Source organism: Molothrus aeneus, chromosome 18, assembly GCF_037042795.1.
Source record: "Molothrus aeneus isolate 106 chromosome 18, BPBGC_Maene_1.0, whole genome shotgun sequence".
Taxonomy (NCBI): Eukaryota; Metazoa; Chordata; class Aves; order Passeriformes; family Icteridae; genus Molothrus; species Molothrus aeneus.
The window spans coordinates 12714256-12733243 of record NC_089663.1 but is presented as its reverse complement, the minus strand read 5'-3'; the positions used below and the strand labels follow the sequence as shown (position 1 = coordinate 12733243).

General features: G+C 43.8%; 1 protein-coding gene across 1 annotated transcript in view; it reads right to left on the bottom strand.

Moving 5' to 3' along the window:
• Positions 1 to 18988, bottom strand: part of TMEM132B (transmembrane protein 132B) — a 223861-nt gene that overhangs the window by 65369 nt on the left and 139504 nt on the right. Inside the window, exon 4 of the mRNA XM_066561984.1 lies at positions 9628 to 9814. Within this exon, the coding sequence (XP_066418081.1) occupies positions 9628 to 9814 (187 nt within the window). The remainder of the gene's footprint in view (positions 1 to 9627; positions 9815 to 18988) is intronic.

The following is an 18988-nucleotide window of genomic DNA, read 5'->3' as shown; positions in this document are numbered from 1 at the left end:
ACAGCAGCCTCACCAACCCTGCTCTCATGGCACTGAGGTTTGGGCAGGGACATTCCCAGCTGGAATGCTCAGAGTTGTTGCCGTCCCCATGCATTTACCAGCCCAGAAGCCCCAGGTCCCAGAGATGATGCAGGACTCTGCCAGCCCCTCCCTGTCCTTGTTCCCACATTCCTGTGACGCCAACATCTCAGCCCTTGACACTCTCTGGATCTGTTCCTTCCCTCCAGCCACAGCAGTGGATTTATGATAGATAAATAAATGAATGTATTTATTCCCTGTGAACCCCTGGAATTTGCAGTGCCTGCTCTCCCTGCCCTCCCCACAGGGCCCTCCTCTGCCTCTGATGGGTTTTGGAAGAGCTCACCAAAAAGTGCCAACAGCACAAACTGCACCTCCCAGCCTCACAGGAGGCAGGGCTGGGAGCTGCTAATTCCCCAACTTCAGCACTGAGCAATGCAGAATATTCCAAAGCTGTCCCAAAGCTCCGGGCTGGAGTTTCCTGATCATATTAATAAAGCTGCAGTTTAGCATTTTCAGTAAAGCTGAGGCACCTTTGGAAGAAATTTCTTCACACACAATAGCTGCTTATAGGCTGCATTACAACTTCCAAAGCTCTTGGATTGCTGCTCTGCTCCATCTTTATGCTGCTGTTGAAATTTAATTTAAAAAATAGAAATTACATGAAAAATAATTCCTGAGCCTAACTGTATTGGGCCCATGTAAATCAGAAATAACTACACTGAGGTCAGTGACAGCTTTGCCCAGGAGTTGTGCAGAACACAAATGACTGTTTAAAAAGGAAAGCTCTCACTGCAGCCTGTACATAAGAAATATTGTATTATATATACATATATACACACAATACAAAGTTAATTTATGCAGAAAGGACTCATCTTGCCGTACAATTAATAAATGCAGGCTGACTACTAAATATTCCTAATAATGCTTCCTCTCCAGCTAGCAGAACAGCTCAAAAACAAACATCATTTTGTTCATGTGTGTCCATTATATTCACGTGCTGATTTAATTAACAGTAATTTCAATATCTCGGAGATTTCTTCTCTGTTTAACAAATGATGCCCTTTTGCTGAGGGCTTGGGTTCAAACTACTGGCCAGTCAGCTGTGGATCAAGTCTAGAATGCTAATTGGCAGTAAAACCAGAGTGAGCACTGGTTAACCTAACCCTAACCCTAACTGGGAAAACTTACAGATGAGCCAAATTATTGGGGAATTGTTAAGGAACATAAAGAATTCTTTAGGCAGACACAGTGAAAGCTTTGCAGCTCCCTCCAGCAGGGTGGAGGGTCCCGGTGGTGCTCAGAGCCCCTGAGGCAGGCTCAGCTCATCCCTCTGGCCACCAGCCCTCAGGAGGGTCCTCCCTGTGCCCTCACTCTGCCCTGCAGGAGCTGCCACCACCCCTGATCCTCTCCATCAGAAAATTGAACTCCCATCAGAAAATCTGACATTAAAGGAAGCAAACCTAACTGAGCAGAGGGGTCCCAGCTCAGCAGGAGCCACCTCTCAGTATTTCCTCTGCACATTTCTTATTGGAAACACTTATTCTAACAAGCATTTAGTGCCTGAGCAGCCTGGAGAGGATTCTCTAAGAATGGTAAGTGTCCCCATGGATCGGAGAGCCCTGGGCTCATTCTGGTGCGGGAATGCTGCTGTCCTCCTGCCCTTGGTGCATGGGCAGCACATCACCTCTTCCACACTCAGCTTTGTTTGGAAACCCCCAAAGCGGCCCAAAGGTGCTCCAGATCCCCATCAATCAATCCCAAACCAGAGAATCTTTCCAAAACAGGGCTGTGAGGTGCAGAGCTGAGGCACCATCCCTCTGGTCTCCAGGAAGGGCTCAGTGCACAGGGCAGGGCAGGAGAAGGGTCTGTGCCAGGGGATTCATCCCAGCAGCAGCCACAGCTCTGGGTGAAAGCAGGGAGCAGGAAAATGTGGTGCTGGGAGCAGGAGGGGAGGAGAAAATCCCATTCTGGGCAGGTTCCTTTGCATGCAAAGTACAACACAAAGGCACTGTTAAAAAGGAACTGCAAAGCCAAAGGTCAATGGGATTTCAAGTAAGAAATATGCATTAAGTGCAATGGATAAACACATAAGGGACAATTTTGCACATGAATGCATTTAACCAACTTCTGAGAGATACAGAAATCATCTGGGTTTGCTAGAAATGACTGATCCTGCCCTGGATTTTTTATACTTGAGAATGAAGTGGGTTTGGTTTTTACACCCAACCCCAGAGCAAGCCAAGGAAAATCCCCTTTGTCTGTCCCCAGGTGATCATAAATCAGCTCCAAAACTGCATTTTACAGCAAGGCCAGAGAGCAACAGCAAGGCCAGGCTCAGGAGACCCCAGCCATGCCTTGGGGATGGTTTGTGGGACCAGCAGAGGGTTCCCAGGGCACAGAAAATCCATCCCTGCCCCATCCCTGTGTGGGGAATGCTCTGAGGACAAACATGGGACAGGAGAAGCCAGCATTTACCCAGCTGACAATATTGGGCAAATCTCTGTCATGTGGGGAGATTCAGAGTGAATTCCAAGAGGTGGATTGGTGGGAAATGCTGCCTGGCTCCCAAAGGATCTGGAGCAGTTGGCATCAGCCTTCTCTGCATGTTCATTCATATTTTGGACTCTGATTGGAACGAGTATCAGCAAGTGTATCAAATTTCATGAAAGCAAATTGTTGGTTCACAGTGGAATAACATGGTGCTTTACTCAAGCACGAGGATGAAAACCTCACATAATCTCCAGCTATTGTCATCCAGTGTTTATCACCCAACACAGTAGAATACAATTCTTATCTTTGATGGATGTGGCACACAATAGATGTTTTCTTGAGTGCATCATAAATATTAATGGTATTCACAGAGCTTCTTAAAATTTGTCATGTCACACTGCTTTCATGGAAACACTCAAAATGCCATTATTTTTGGCCCACCAATAGGAAATTTTCCTTTAGTTTCCTTCTTTTTCGCTCTCAAAATTGATAGAGGATGTTTAACTGAGCAGAGGAAAAAAAGGGATAATGGTTCACATTGAGCCATTCCAAAACCTACTTCAGATGCCCAGAATTAGACTGAAAGAGGAAAAAATGTGATATCCTTTGGAAAACACAGTCCAGTTAAAAATGAAACACTTGAGGAAATTGAAGAGATTTGTCTGGAATTTCATTTTTGGAAGAACACTGAGGAAGAATGCTGACATGACCAAAATGTTCCTATCTGCCATATTCAGAATGGGACATTTTCACTTCAGGGAAAAAAAAAAAAAAAAAAAGGGCATTTTTTCCTCCCAAAATAGAATATTTGTACATTATTGTGTCTATCCTGGGCTGCCTCCAGCGCAGTGTGGGCAGCAGGTCCAGGGGGATGATTCTGCCTCTCTGCTCTGGTGAGATGCCACATGGAGAGCTGCATCCAGCCCTGGGACCAACAGCACAAGGAGCTGGGGCTGCTGCAGGGCTGGGGCCAGGGGGGAGAGCTGGGGCTGCTCACCTGGAGAGGAGAAGCTCCAGGGTGTCACAGACATGGAAAATCCTTTGTTGGGATTTTTTTCTCCTGAGAAGCCTCAGAGGACAAGAAAGACAATGGTTATCTGCTGCTGTGGAATGCAACAGGTGCATCTGGGATTGGGCTCATGTGATTGTTTCTAATTAACGGCCAATCACAGTCCAGCTGGCTCAGACTCTCTGAGAGTCACAAGATTTTGTTATCATTCCTTTCTATTCCTTTCAAGCCTTCTGAAGAGATCCTTTCTTCTATTCTTTTAGTGTAGTTTTGGTGTATCATTTACTTTGAATATAATATATATCATTAAATAATAAATCAGCCTTCTGGAACATGGAGTCCAGATTCTCCTCTCTCCCCTCATCCTGGGACCCCTGTGAGCACCAGCACAGTCAGGGAGAGCTCAGACCCTGCCAGGGCCTGGAGGGGCTCCAGGAGAGCTGCAGAGGGACTGGGGACAGGGGCTGGAGGGACAGGAGCCAGGGAATGGCTCCCAGTTCCATAGGGCAGGGATGGGTGGGATATTGGGAATTGGGAATTCCTGGCTGGGATGGGATTCCCAGAGCAGCTGGGGCTGCCCCTGCATCCCTGGCAGTGCCCAAGGCCAGGCTGGACACTCTCCCTCCCTCCTGGGACAGTGGGAGGTGTCCCTGCCATGGCAGGGCTGGGGTTTGGGGTCCCCTCCAACCCAACCATTCTCTGATTCTGTGATTTCATCGAATTGAATCAAACCCCTCAGCTCTGCACAGAAATCCATTTTTCTGCGGTTGAACAGCTGTGATCACTAAAATGCCTTTTCAGGGTGTCTGATGACAATGCCAGCTGAAATGCCCTGGCCTTGCCCAGTCCAAGCCCATGAGGACATTCCCCACATCTGCTCCCACACATTTCCCTCCCAGGGTGTTTCAGAGTCAAAGCCTTCCCCTGATCAAACTTAATAAACCTTCAGTGCTTTGTGTTTTGGTTGATGTGTTCCAAGAAATCTTTTTAAATTTCATCTTTCTCCATAAAATTCACCCTGTGGTTTTAGGAGCAGCCTGACAAAACAAAACCATTTCATTCTCTATGACAATTAATTTGGAGATGGTAATAATTGCACAAGATCTTATCTCTGCTGCAGAGACATAAAACACTTGCTATGGGCATGGGAAATAAAGTAATACAAAAGAAGAATCTCTTTTTTTCCTATTCTGTACTCTCTCCACAGTAGTTAATTTGCTCTGAGTATAAAATCAATCCTTCCAATGTGGGACTTTAGGAAAGCTCAAGGCTTCAATCCTGCTGCCATTAATCAGTGTTAAAATTCACACTGAAATCTGTGATCTGGGAGCCACAGATTCCAGTTCTGTTTTAAAACAAAGTTGATAATTCCTAATATTTCTGGGATGAAGATCCACTCTAGACTGAACTTACATTTAATTTTTTTTTTAATGAAATGGTGAATGTTGGGAAGGACAAAATCCCACTCTGGGCAGGTTCCTTTGCATGCAAAGTACAACACAAAGGCACTGTTAAAAAGGAACTGCAAAGCCAAAGGTCAATGGGATTTCAAGTAAGAAATATGCATTAAGTGCAATGGATAAACACACAGGGGACAATTTTGCACATGAATGCATTTAACCAACTTCTGAGAGATACAGAAATCATCTGGGTTTGCTAGAAATGACTGATCCTGCCCTGGATTTTTTATACTTGAGAATGAAGTGGGTTTGGTTTTTACACCCAACCCCAGAGCAAGCCAAGGAAAAGCTGCTCAAGACTGACATTTTCTGGTTTAGTCTGAGGTGCTGCTTTCTAAGCCTGGGTCACCTTCCACCTTGCACTGAGTGTGCTCCTTTAACTCCTGAATATAAATTCCATTAGCAAACCATGATTTCTGTAGGAAAAATAAATTCTTTAAAGTTTTTTTTTCAAACAAATGAGCCAAGTGTTGCCCTCAGCAATCCCATTTCAGTCTGAGTCACAGAAATGGGCACTTTTAGGACATTTTTTTCTGGGTGTTCTTGTCTGGCAGCAACCAGCAATGCAATTATCCAAGCTCCATTTAAAGAAACCTCACCAGAGCAGGCACAGCCATGTGTGTAAGGGACTCACAGCCTCAGGAAACCTTTACTCCACCAACAGCTCCCGTTTTGGGGGAGGAAACAAACGTCCTGAAGACATAGTTCAGATACTTGTAGAAAACAGAGAAATGTTTGAGGCTGAGGGGCACAGAGGCCTGGGGAAGTATTGATTGCTGCATTTGAAAACTGCTTTGGAGCAATGCCAGTCTGGGACTCACAATTCCATTCCTACAGACAGGATTTGCAGCATGGACCTCTGAAAGAGCAGGGCTGCCAGGCACAGACCAAGCCATCCCTTTCCCTAGATAAGAAGACAATGCCAGGTATTTTTCTATTATTAAATCTATTGTTCCTCAAGCCTTCAGCCCCAGCTGGAGCCTTCTTACATAAACCAGTTAAGATACATCTCTTCAGTGTCTAATTCTTTACTTTAACCAAGTTCTGGTTGCCTAGAAACTCTTTAAAAGACCTGGATTTTAATTTTTTCTCTTTTTCTTTATATTTTTGCCAACTGTTAGTTAGGTAACAGATTAATCAAATCACAGGTGTCTGTGACAGAAACCTGGGTGACAGACTGAAAGCTGGGGCAGTGTTTGTTTCCTGCACCCCAGGAGTGCCAGACTCCCCTGATGACCTTGCTACCACCAGCTTTCCACAGCTATGGAAATTGCAGATGATGTCTGCTTAGATCAAGAGCAATAACTGAGAATTACAGAATGATATCATCACTGGACAGAGCAGATTTATCTGTGCTATCAGTTTCTGTAATTAGCAGGACATGCACTTCCACTTTGCAGGATTATTATATCACATTTTTACATTAAGATAAATCAAGCTGTCTAGTTCAGATCTAACTTTAGAATGTTCTGCTGGACCTTCTGGATGCTGAAACACACCTTCTGCTGCATCAGACACCAACCAGATTCACAGCTCCCAGCCTATGTCAGTGCCATAAACATTTCTAAATAATCACCTGCTGTGTTTGGAGTCAGCAATGGGAATTAACAGCAGAAGAGAGAATAGCAGATTTGTCCCCTGATATTCAGCAGCACAACAAACAGAGGCACCAAAAAGAGCTCTGGCTGTGCTTTCCTCACCCTGATCTGTTCTTCTGCTGTGTTTGAGGGGAATGGATCACCTTTACTGTGGGGATGTGAGTTCCACGTCTTCATCTGGGCACCAAATGTTGGAAGAATCAATTTAATGAACCCACAGAATCCACAGAGTCACTGGATTGGCAGAGACCTTCAAGATCAAGCCCAGCCCAGCCCCAACCCCTCAACCAAACCCTGGCCCCCAGTGCCACATCCAGGCTCTGTTAAACACACCCAGGGATGGTCACTGCATCCTCCCCAGGCAGAACATTTCAGAACTTTATCCCCCTTTCTGTAAAAATACTTCCTCCTAATATCCAACCTGTATTTCCCTTGGTGCATCCCTGCTTTTTTAGCTGAATTAAAGCCTAAACAAAACAAGAGTTTAGGTGACAAAATAGCATTTACAGTCTTCCAAGCCACTCATCCCTGCTGTCACTTGTTCTTAAAGGTACAAATTCTACCTCTTTTCTAACCAAAATAGTTTTTAGAGATAATAAGCAAGAGCTTTGCAAGATTAAGTGTTTCAAAAGTACCTTTAAGAATATAAAAAGGGACTTAGAAGTCATTCAGAAACAGGTAAAACTAAATAAGAGTGACTTCATTTCCATTTCATTTTCTATTCTCATCAAGTTTAGTTTATTCAGGTCTGATTAATTCACGTCTACAAAGAGTTCCAAAAATATAAAACACTACATAAATACCAAATAATAATAGAGTACTGAAGGAAAAGCTAATTTGTTAATTTGCACAGAGTTTTAGGAATTAGCATTCATTTATTGATTTATTTCCCCTGTGCAAGCAGGCCCATCCAATCCCTTTTAGCTTTTTTAGTAGAAAATACTTTGGCAGCAACGGGATGAAGGGCAAAAGTTCATGAGGAAGGAAGTAAAAAAGGGTGGTTGCTTCTGAGGGAAATGCTGCAACACCCAGACTCTCTGGCTGTTTCTCTGGTTTTACACCCCAATTTCCCCACTGAAATCCTTGTTCATGTGCAAAGCCCTGATATTAAAAAGTCCATCATGCCCCCAACACAGCTCAAAGGCTCCTCCTGGAAAAGGTGCCTCTGATTTTACCAGGAGATATTTGCATTTTTTATTTTAAAACATCAGCTTCAAGCTTCCTGCGCTCATACACCTTAACCTGCTGGACACCTCCATCTTCAGGAGGTATTTTGTCCTTTCCGTGCAACTCAAACCAGGCCTTTTATTAAATCTTTTATTAAATTGGTACTTTGCAGCTCACTGGACTATTTGGCTCTTTTGGGGGAAAGCAGAGCAGCAAACAGCCCGGTTGTTTGGTTTAGCAATGAAGCTTCCCACACATGCAAAGCTAATTTATTTCAGTGGAAATGTCCCCACTAATGACACCAGCTACCCCCAGAGCTCAGCCTGGCACTGCCATTCACACAGAGAGGACAAGGGCTCCACAGGAGCCATTCCCATGCACCAGGCCAATAACCCACCAACGGCAAAGGATTTTCACAAAAGGCCCAAATGGTTTCCAAGGAGCCATTACGGCACACCAGGTAAATAAAATATTATTGGAATGGATTTTTTTTGCATTTAAATCACTTGCAGCAGGTGCATAGGAAGCAGCTCATAATAAAAAGGCTCCCATTCCTGGAATACTAACGAGGATCAACGGAAACATTCAGCAAAAGGGAGCAGGGAAAGGTTCTTGCCATGGCAAAAGGAACAATTCCCACAAAAACATTCAGGAGAAGGGAGCAGGAGCAGGTTCTTACCATGGCAAGAGGAATGATTCCCAGAAAAACATTCAACAAAAAGGAGCAGAAGCAAGTTCTTGCCATGGCAAGGGGAACAATTCCCATAAAAACATTCAGGAAAAGGGGGCAGGAACAGGTTCTCACCATGGCAAGAGGAATGATTTCCATAAAAATAGGGATCAGCAGCAGGTCCTTACCGTGGCAAAGGGAACAATTCCCACAAAAACATTCAGGAAAGGGAGCAGGGGCAGGTCCTTACCATGGCAAGGGAACGATTCCCACGAAAACATTCAGGAAAGGGAGCGGGGCAGATTCTTGCCATGGCAAGGGAACGATTCCCATAAAAATAGGGAGCAGGGGCAGGTCCTTACCATGGCAAGGGGAATGATTCCCACAAAAACACTCAAGAGGGATCAGCAGAGGTCCTTACCATGGCAAAGGGAACAATTCCTACAAAAACACTCAGAAAAGGGAGCAGGAACAGGTCCTTACCATGGCAAAGGGAACAATTCCTACAAAAACACTCAGAAAAGGGACCGGCAGCAGGTTCTTACCATGGCAAGAGGAACAATTCCTATAAAAATAGGGACCAGCAGCAGGTTCTTACCATGGCAAAGGGAACAATTCCCACAAAATCATTCAGAAAAGGGAGCAGGGGCAGGTCCTTACTATGACAAAGGGAATGATTCCCACAAAATCATTCAGGAAAGGGACCAGCAGTGGGTTCTTACCATGGCAAGAGGAACAATTCCCATAAAACCACTCAGAAAAGGGAGCAGCAGCGGGTTCTTACCATGGCAAAGGGAGCAATTCCCATAAAACCACTCAGAAAAGGGAGCAGCAGGTCCTTACCATGGCAAGAGGAACAAACCCCATAAAAGCACCCAGAACAGGGGGCAGCAGCGGGTCCTTACCATGGCAAGGGGAACGATTCCCATAACACTCAGAAAAGGGAGCAGCAGCGGGTTCTTACCATGGCAAGAGGAACAAATCCCATAAAAACACCCAGAAAAGGGAGCAGGGGCAGGTTCTTACCATGGCAAGAGGAACAAACCCCATAAAAACACCCAGAAAAGGGAGCAGGGGCAGGTCCTTACCATGGCAAGGGGAACAATTCCTACAAAACCGTTCAGAAAAGAGACCAGCAGCAGGTTCTTACCATGGCAAGAGGAACAATTCCCATAAAACCACCCAGAAAAGGGGGCAGCAGCGGGTCCTTACCATGGCAAGGGGAACAATGCCCACGAACATGGTGCGGCTGACGAAGATCTCGGACACCACGAGCTCGCTGACGGAGTCGTCCCGCGGGTACTCCACCTGCCAGGTGATCTGCTGCGCCCCTGCCAGGCTGCTGCCGTTGTCAATCTCGAAATCCATCTGCAGGATCTCGTAGGAGGTCATGTTTGCTCTGGAAAACAAGGTAAATTCCCAGCATCATCACCGGGGCGTTGATGGCAGAGTGGATTTTCATTGCTCTTTCCTACTCGCCAGAAGATCTGCCGTTAAATTCATATTAAATTCAGCGTCTCAGACTTGAGACACTGACAGATCCTTAAATAAAACTGCACATGGGCAACTGCAGAACTTTCTAAGGTGAAAATTCATCTTTTAGTTTCCTGAAACGGAAACATTTTTTCCATTAAACTCAGGCATTCATTCTCCATAATCACAATGAACTTACAGAATAAGCCACAAACCCTCGGAAAAGCAGTGCACAGAAGTTGCTAAATTATTTAATACAACATTATTATAATTTTGATGCTGCAAAACAACAGAATACTTGGCCATTCCTCATGTTCTACCAGAAATGAGCTCTTGTGGAGGGAAAAAAAGTCTTTCAAACCCAAACTGGTCTTTATCTCAGTGAAAAAATGGATTTGCAGAAATTATACATGACAATAAATGAGGGGTAGATTATCCCTATTTTGAATTCATGACAACATTCTCCTCGTCAGTGGTGCAGACTTGTAATTATATGGCAATCGTATATTTCTCATCTGGAAATAAAAGTTTAAAAGTAAAGAAATGGATGTAAATGCACAGCAGTCAGAAATGAATTTAAGAATTACTTCTGCTTCCTTTCTCAACAACAACTCTTATCACTTTCCTCAGGTCCAAAGCTATGTAAATATTAATAATTAATCCTCAGGTTAGAAAAACAGATCTTGTTTTTGTGTTACAGAGAAGCAAACAGACACCAAGCTGTAACCAGCAGCACTCAGAGCACCCACAGCAGGGATCTGCTTAGAAAACAGACCTTTGCTCATCCAAACTTCCCCACAAACTGAGTAGTTTTACAAATCATGCAAAGTTTACACACAAATATTTACAAAGAATACAAGTTCCAGTCTCCCAGACAGACCCCGCAGTGTGGAGACCTGGTGGAGGTCACAGCCATGGAGAGGGGATGGAAAGGCTCTGACTGCAGAGTCAGCTGCTTCTTCTGCTGGAGAAACGCCTGATTTTACCAATACTGCTCGAGTTTTGGGGTAAAATCTGAATTTTCTGTATGTCAGGCCAATGGGACATTCATGGTCTGTGTGTCCCTCCCCAAAGCAGCCATTCCAGGAGCTGTGCTCACAGTTTTGGCTGCTGCTGCAGACAACAGAGACTAAAAACATCCTTTTGCTCTCCCCAAATGCACAGAGGCAGAATCTGGGTTTGCCATATGTTTCTGAAGGAGAATTGTAAAGGGGGAAAAAAATCTGAGCAGGAATTATTGATTTTCGTGTTTTCTTTCTGACAACAAACAACCTAAACATATGCTTCAATGCCTGGAGGAGAAATATTTTCTATGCTGACAGAAGATAATATCCACCTCCAGGCAAAACTAGAAGATATTAAGGCATCTTTCGTGTGGCCAAGCAGGCAACCAGCAAAACCTTTTAAGATAAATTTTATTACATAATAATAGGGATGTAATTAAACCATTTCTGTTAAAAACATAAACTGAACTTCATTGTTTTCTGTGTATCACCTCCAGCAGTTTGTTTTATCTAAATTGCATACAATTAATATGCTCACAACACACAACTAAAATTCAGATATGAGCTTTCCACTAACTATGGATTTAGATATTGGGCCTGTCAAGGTTTGTTTAGGTCTGCAATTTCACTTCAGCCTGTTCAGGCCAATAGTTTCCACTCCCAAAAACACACAGGAGTGGTTTCAAATTGAGAACAAAACCACCAGTGCAGGATTTGGGTACAGAGAGACTAATTAAATAATAGGTTAGTCTGCAATGACAAATCCAATCCATGGGTCCCACTGACTGGCATTTCTTTGAGTTCAGCCCACAACACCTTCAATTATTCCTCTCCTGGTTTTCCTTTTACACATCCAAAAAGAAACCACAACAGGGGGGTTGTATCTTATACATAAACCTTGCTCAGATGCAGCTACATTAGCAGGTGAATTCAAACAAAACTGCATTAACAGGTGAATTAAAACAAAGCTACATTAACAGGTGAATTCAAACAAAACTATGTGAACAGGTGAATTAAAACAAAGCTACATTAACAGGGGAATTAAAACAAAGCTACATTAGCAGGTAAATTCAAACAAAACTGCATTAACAGGTGAATTAAAACAAAACTACGTGAACAGCTGAATTAAAACAAAGCTACATTAACAGCTGAATTCAAACAAAGCTACACTAACAGGTGAATTAAAAGAAAACTACATTAACAGGTGTATTCAAACAAGACTGCATTAACAGATGAATCAGAACAAAGCTGTCCTCCCTCCCAGGTCTCAGTCCTGGTTCCAAAGAGAATCCTTAGCACCATTTGGAAAAACAACTCCAAATGTTTGTCAGAGGTTTTCTGCTTTGTCTCAGTAGCCAATTAAGTAGCATGACACATGAATATTGATTAAAGAAGGTTCCACTTCCCTCTTGGGCTTAAGCTGCAAGAGATGGCCTTGAACCACCTTTCACCTGCAGAGCCTCCCCTGAGTGCCCAGCTTTGGCAAACCAGGATTCAGCTTTCTGCACTCTATTCCCCAGCAGGTGAATGAATTTCCTCTAAAATTATGGGGTTTGTCCTCTTTGGAGCTTGAGCCTTGGAGCAATGCCAGGACTGTGGTATCTGGGACACCGAGCACCCCACGGATGAATTCACCCTCTTTGTTCTAAGCTTCTTCCCAGGTTACAGCTGTAACAAACTCATGATAAAACCTGAAAAGTGAATTTCTCTCATGTTCAGACTAGTGCTCACCTACTGGCTGCTTCATCTCTTATCCTATAGAGGTTTCCTGCTGGAAAGGCTGGTATTACATTCATAATTCCTGCAATTTATTAACCATCCTCTGCAATACCGTGTGGGAGACCACTGCCTTTTTCTACTGAAATTGATGGAGGTTGCTAAAGTAAAACCAGAGATAAATTAAGCCATAATCAAGACCTCAAATGTCAGCATTTACTTATGTCAGCTCCATTAGCTGATAAATTCCCATCCCAACACCTGCATTTCAATTTCTCTCTTGGCTGTGCAGCACACCACTGAAAGGCTTTTTAAAAGCAGGGGTTCCCCCCCTGCCAGGGCAAACCTTCAGCTTTTGGTCTGGTTGGGAACTGAGGGCAGAACCTTGCTCTGGGTGGCCACTGTCCACCTGCCTGGTGGAGACAAAATGCCACCAGTGGGAAAATGCACAGGCAGAGAAGACAAGGACTGTAACTCATGCTGTTATCAGCCATTAAATCCTGTTAAACCAAACTTTATCCTATCAAGATTTCCCAGCTTTTCCTGGAGACTTACTTCATTTTTCTCTTAAATAAGTTTGCACACTTGGGGAGAGTCTGATGGAATCCAAGGACTATAAATCACTTCTCCCTTCCAAATCTTTTCTTTCTTTTTAGTTAAATGTTTCTATTGTCCAGTGAAGTTTTCTCCAGGTTTAGGATTTTGCCAAACTCTAGTTTAGAGAAGGAATAAAAAATAAAAAGTCAAAATTACTTTTATAAAAAAAGATTATTTCCTGCAAGCACAAGGAAAAGACCTTATAATTTTAGGCAGCTGGCATGCTTGCTAATAAGTCCATTTCTATGGAAATGAGTTCATAACTATTAATTTTGCCTGCTCCTGATCTATTCTTGATGAGCCTTTCAAATTTAGAAAAGCGCTTCATGATTCTCTCAATTTGGTAATTACTAACTCCCTTTGATGAATCCAGCCCAGTGTTTCAGACATGAGACATTCATTACACATTTTTCTCTCTGGTGAGAGGAGAAAAAAAGAACCCCATGGGTCTTTTTGGATTTATTTCCTCTCACAAACTACTGTAAGTAGGTCCTCTTCTTCAAATGGTGATTTATAATCCTATTTGCGTACCTTCACAACCCTGCCTCTGCTGGGGGCTGGAAAAACGCCCAAATCCTTGGGATTTCTGCCCAATCTCCTGTTGTCTGCCCTCATACCTGTCTGGTGCATTTACAGCCCAGCCAAGCTTTGTCACACCCAGGCCCCATCCCACACCCAGTCTGCACTTTGAGCACAGAATGGCAAATCCATCCCAAAGGAAGCCAACTTTAGCCCCAAGCTCCAGAATAAAGCAGTTATCCCAATAAAGGAGTTATCCCAATAAAGCAGTTATCCCAATAAAGCAGTTATGCCAATAAAGGAGTTGTCCCAATAAAGGAGTTGTCCCAATTAAGGAGTTATCCCAATAAAGCAGTTATGCCAATAAAGCAGTTGTCCCAATAAAGGAGTTGTCCCAATAAAGCAGTTGTCCCAATTAAGGAGTTGTCCCAATAAAGGAGTTGTCCCAATAAAGGAGTTGTCCCAATAAAGCAGTTGTCCCAATAAAGGAGTTGTCCCAATAAAGGACAGGAAAGTGCTGCTCAGTCCCAGAGCTCTCCCCATAGACACGTCCACGTAAAGGAGCTGCAGTTTATTTTTACAAAATAACAGATCTCTGTGAGGGGCCAGCACAGCTCTCATGTGAGAGGTTTTAACCAGCAGCACGAAATCACCTGGCACTGAAATAACAATGAATTGACTTTGTCTGAGCCCAAGATGAATTATTGAATTAATGGAATGATACTGTGACTGATATTAATGCGGCAGCAGCAGCACAACTGGTTTGTATTTACCTTAAATAAACAAAATTATTTGCTACTCAGAAAGATTAGCATTGCTAACCAAGCTGAAGGGGCTGCCCTGTGTGTTTGGGCAGGGAATGAGAGATGCAGGGGGGCATTTCTGGGCACTCTGCAGTGCCACACCAAGGCTCTGCTGGCTCCCACTCATGGGTCAGCAACAATTGAGCTGATAAAAGTCAGAGCCTTCTATTGCTGCACTTGGCTATTACAGGAAATCACAAGTTCCATTCACTCATAAAATAATGCTTTCAGTAAATGGCAATTTGTTTATGAGAGCCACAGCAGTGTAAACAACACCCTCCAAAATGGAGCAGACACGAGGTATTGGAAAAATTGAAAAATAATACATGTAAGGTATCACGTTGCTTGAGAGTCCTTTCCAGGTTGATAATGGCCAATTCTTACTCTGACAAATTGTAACCAAATCCAATAAGAATTCAGTGACCTCACACTACCAAGGTACATTAGTTTATCAAATACTTGAGTGAAAAAGGTCTCGCTCCTTTGGTCTCGAGAGGATGAATCCTGTAAGTGTGGTTTACTGAAGAGCAAACACTCACAACAGGAGGCTTTTGGAGGTGCTCAAGACCCTCATTGCCTGCTGAAGTTAAATGAAGGGAACTCTCAGGGAACACCTCCAGATTAAAGGTCCTGACCTTCTGCCCCTGAGGAAATGAAGATCTGAGCAGTTTGAGATGAAGGAAATGAAAGCAAGGGCAGCGTGCAGCTTCTGAATGATGAAGATTTGAATATTAACCCTTCTGCCTTCCTGCCCAGGGCACCTGGGCTTACACACAGCTCTGACTGATCAAGGATGGCCAAGCCCAAGCCCTTTCCTCCCAGCACGAACAGCTCTGGTGAGGCTGGAAGGACACAGAGCTGCTCCCTAACACAGAACTTGCTTTGTTGTCCACATTTCCCCCTAACATTTTTTGGTGCCTGATCTGGGTTTTCTTTCACTGCCATAAAAATTCATGCTCTTCACAGAGGTATACGGGCAGAGAAAATGGCTACAGAGGATAAACCCAAGCTGCTAAATCTATTAAGAATGTATGGATTGACACAGCATGTTTTAATAATCCAGTAAAGGCCATAAAAACAACAAGAAAATATTTTTGTTCAAAACACACCACCAAGACCAGGTATTATGATGTTATTTTGCTTAGCCAACATCTTCCCACAACTGAAAACAATAAATCTAGATAATGAGCAAACCTTTTAAGCTCTTCAGCTTCTCCACTGCCAATTCACAACTGTGCTGCTCACTAACAATGTGCAATAACTTCCACTTTATTTGATTTTATCAACATCATCATGACAACCCTGGAGACAACTGAGACAATTGCTTCAATTATTTTTATTTGCTTGCACCCTTGTGACAGTGCACAGAAATGCTTCTGGTAAAAGAGTCCTTAGATACTCTTTAAGTCAACCTTTAACAAAACAACTTTTAGGAGTGAACTTGGGATGGGGTAATTGGTGAGCTCCACTTGCTGGGCACTGGGAGCCCATTTGTACCTTTGTCATTACTCTCCCCTTTTGGAACGGCATGCAATCTTTTGGGGCTTAAAAAAGCATTTTGATTGCACTGGGATGTTTTTCTGACTACTATTTAGAACTTCTTTATTGCTGTGTTGTGTATTTCTTAAAATAAAGATTCTCTGTCAGGAGGAAGTCTTGTTGGGAAACAACAAACACATCCAGTGAGAAACTGGGGCCAGGCAAATATAGAGGGAGCTATTGTTGTTTAAAAAATAAGAATGATTTTATGATGAAAGACTCATGCTGAAACCTATCCAGTTAATAAATATCAACAGCCCAAATGGTGCTTATAATTTTTCTTCAACTATTGAGAAATCCTTACATTTTTACATGCCATAATCACATGGTCTATTTTCAACATTGCTGTGAAAGCAGCTGAAATACATCAAAAAAAGCAGAGATGAATTTTTAAATAACCAGTGACTGAAAATTAAAGATAATAAATTCAGTGGCACAAGAAGCTCTTTGCAGAGCAGGAACCCACATCCAAAGGTCTCTGCAGACTCTCCAAAGGTCTTTACGAGACCCAGAGTGCAGCTTGGTCAGCCTTGGTCAAGCTGAAAACATTTCAGGGGAAACCCAGGGGAGGGACAGGGGCATCCAGAGGCTCCATGAGACAGGAAACATTCCCAGGGAATCCCTGGTGGCACTGGGATGTCCACACTGCACCACTCAGGCACACACCTGAGTTTCCTGTCCCCTCTTAACCCAGCTCCAGCTGAGCGCAGCTTCATTCAGAGCCTGCCCTTCCCCAGGCAGGTCTGAAATGAGAGGCAGGCAAGGGTTTGATTTACCTGTGCCTCTCCCAGGTGCACTGTGAGCCTCAGGAGGAGGCGCTCTCCTGAACAGGCACACTCAGCGAGGCTCTGGAGTTCTGTATTTACCAACATTCACAATTCCTCACCTTCCCAGACAGAGATGAGACCTGGGGGAAGTGACCTGGAGCCACCCTAACAGCTCAGCCCACACCTCCAGCAAGATTCCTTGCCATTTTAAACACTATTTCAACTATTTTAATGTGACATTGGCATCAGGTGATCAGACCTTTCTGTGTGCACCAATCCCACGAGAAAAGAAAATCCCTCCTAGAGCCAGGAGGAAGCTCCTTGCTACCCAGTTGCTGTTTGGATTTCAGAATTACAATTGAGGCTGACAGCTGAATCTCCCTGGGGAGAAGAATCAGCCAGAGGGGATCTGGAGATGTAAATTCCCCAGGCAGGGAATTTCTGAATGGAAGCAGGAGCTGCAGCCTGTGACAGGAGCACCCCTGAACTGCTGCAGGACGCAGGAACAGACAAATGGGACTCTCCCCATGAGCACTCACAAAGTCTCATTCAACTCTTAATTGAAAAAAATTTAAAAACTTGGAATTTAATCCTTGGCTCAATGGCCAGACTGTGTAAATGACTAAATAACAGAATACCAAAGGGGAAATTAAAAACCAGCCCATATTTTTCTCCCTACAGCTTGCTAATGCTGCACAGAACTCACAGGTCTGCTGTGATGCCACCTGCATTAAATAATTCAAGAAAAAAAAATCAAAAGAGGGGCATGGCAAGAATTGTTTTATTCCTCCTACATTCTCTTCAGCTCCACACAAGTTTAAGCACCTAATGAACAAGACCTGGCTCTCCTTGAGTCCAGTGTACTCTTAGATGGAGAGGGAACGTGCAGGGTGTCCTGTGGCTGAGAAATAAATGTCCATGGCAGCATCCTCAAAGCAGTGAGGGCAGGGAGCAGGGCAGCCCATTAATATCAACAAAATGGGACCTCCTCTCTCCCCACCTCCCTGACAGACACATGGTGTGCCCAAAATTGGTTTATTTTAAAGGCTGATAATTGTGTTTTATAAAAGAGCTCAGCTCTTCCCCTCGCTGTTGGTACCCACGGAACAGACAGTAAAAACATGAAAGGGAAACTGGCAGAGAAACATCAGTTTGCCGTGTTTTAATTAATAAACAAGATTAATTTATCCAGCTGAGCAAACAGAGGGTGGCTCTGCATTCAGTGTAGGAACAGAAAGAGCCATCTGCAGCAAGTCTCTGAACCTCCACCCTTTGCTGTTTGAGCTGAAAGTCTTGATCTTCACACCAGAACTAAAAGCAAGAGATAAGCAAAGAGCTCCCATGTAAGTCATCCCATTAAAAGATCATTTCTGTCCTAAAAATGAATCTAAATTTTCCTAGGCATGCAAAGGTAACTCCAAATAACAAACCACAGAGGGGTGGATTTAAAATTTTTCCATTTAAAAATCATTCCACGATTGTTTTTAATGGCACAAAAGTAAGGTCAGCACCACAGGCCCCCCATAACATCTCCAGGTCACCTTTCCAAAGGGCAGCCACGACCTTGGCACACTCCCAAGACAACCCAACCCATTCCCCAGCACTGACAGCTCAAGGTCACACCCCGGGCAAATGAGTGCAGGCACAAGTGAGGAAGAAGTGAGGTTAATTCACTCAGCCTCTGAAGAGGAATAATCAGAAAGGAAGGGGCAGAATTGCTGTTCCACCCAGCCTGTCCCACCCACTGCATGGTAAAAGCCAAAACATGATCCCAAAACTTCATTTAAAGGAATTTCCTCAGCAATGAAGCCTTCAACAACCTGAGATGGGGTGGGCAGAGTGTCCAAGCTGGGCAGACACCTGCACATCCCACCAAGGACAATTCCATCCCTCCTGCTCTCCTCAGGGAGGCTGAGCAATGACCCAAAGTGGCAAAATGACCCAAAATCCCCAGTGACAGAAATGCTGCTGTGATGGATGGGGTGTTCCATGGACTCCCTTTTCACCCACTGTAACAGTCACACAATCTGGGCATGGCTCTGCTTTTTCATTTTCCTTGCTACTATCAAAAATTTCACCCAAGCAAAAATACCAGCTGTCACAAAGCACAAAGAGACAGATGAAAGGGTTTCTAGAAAAAGAAGGCAGGCTCCTG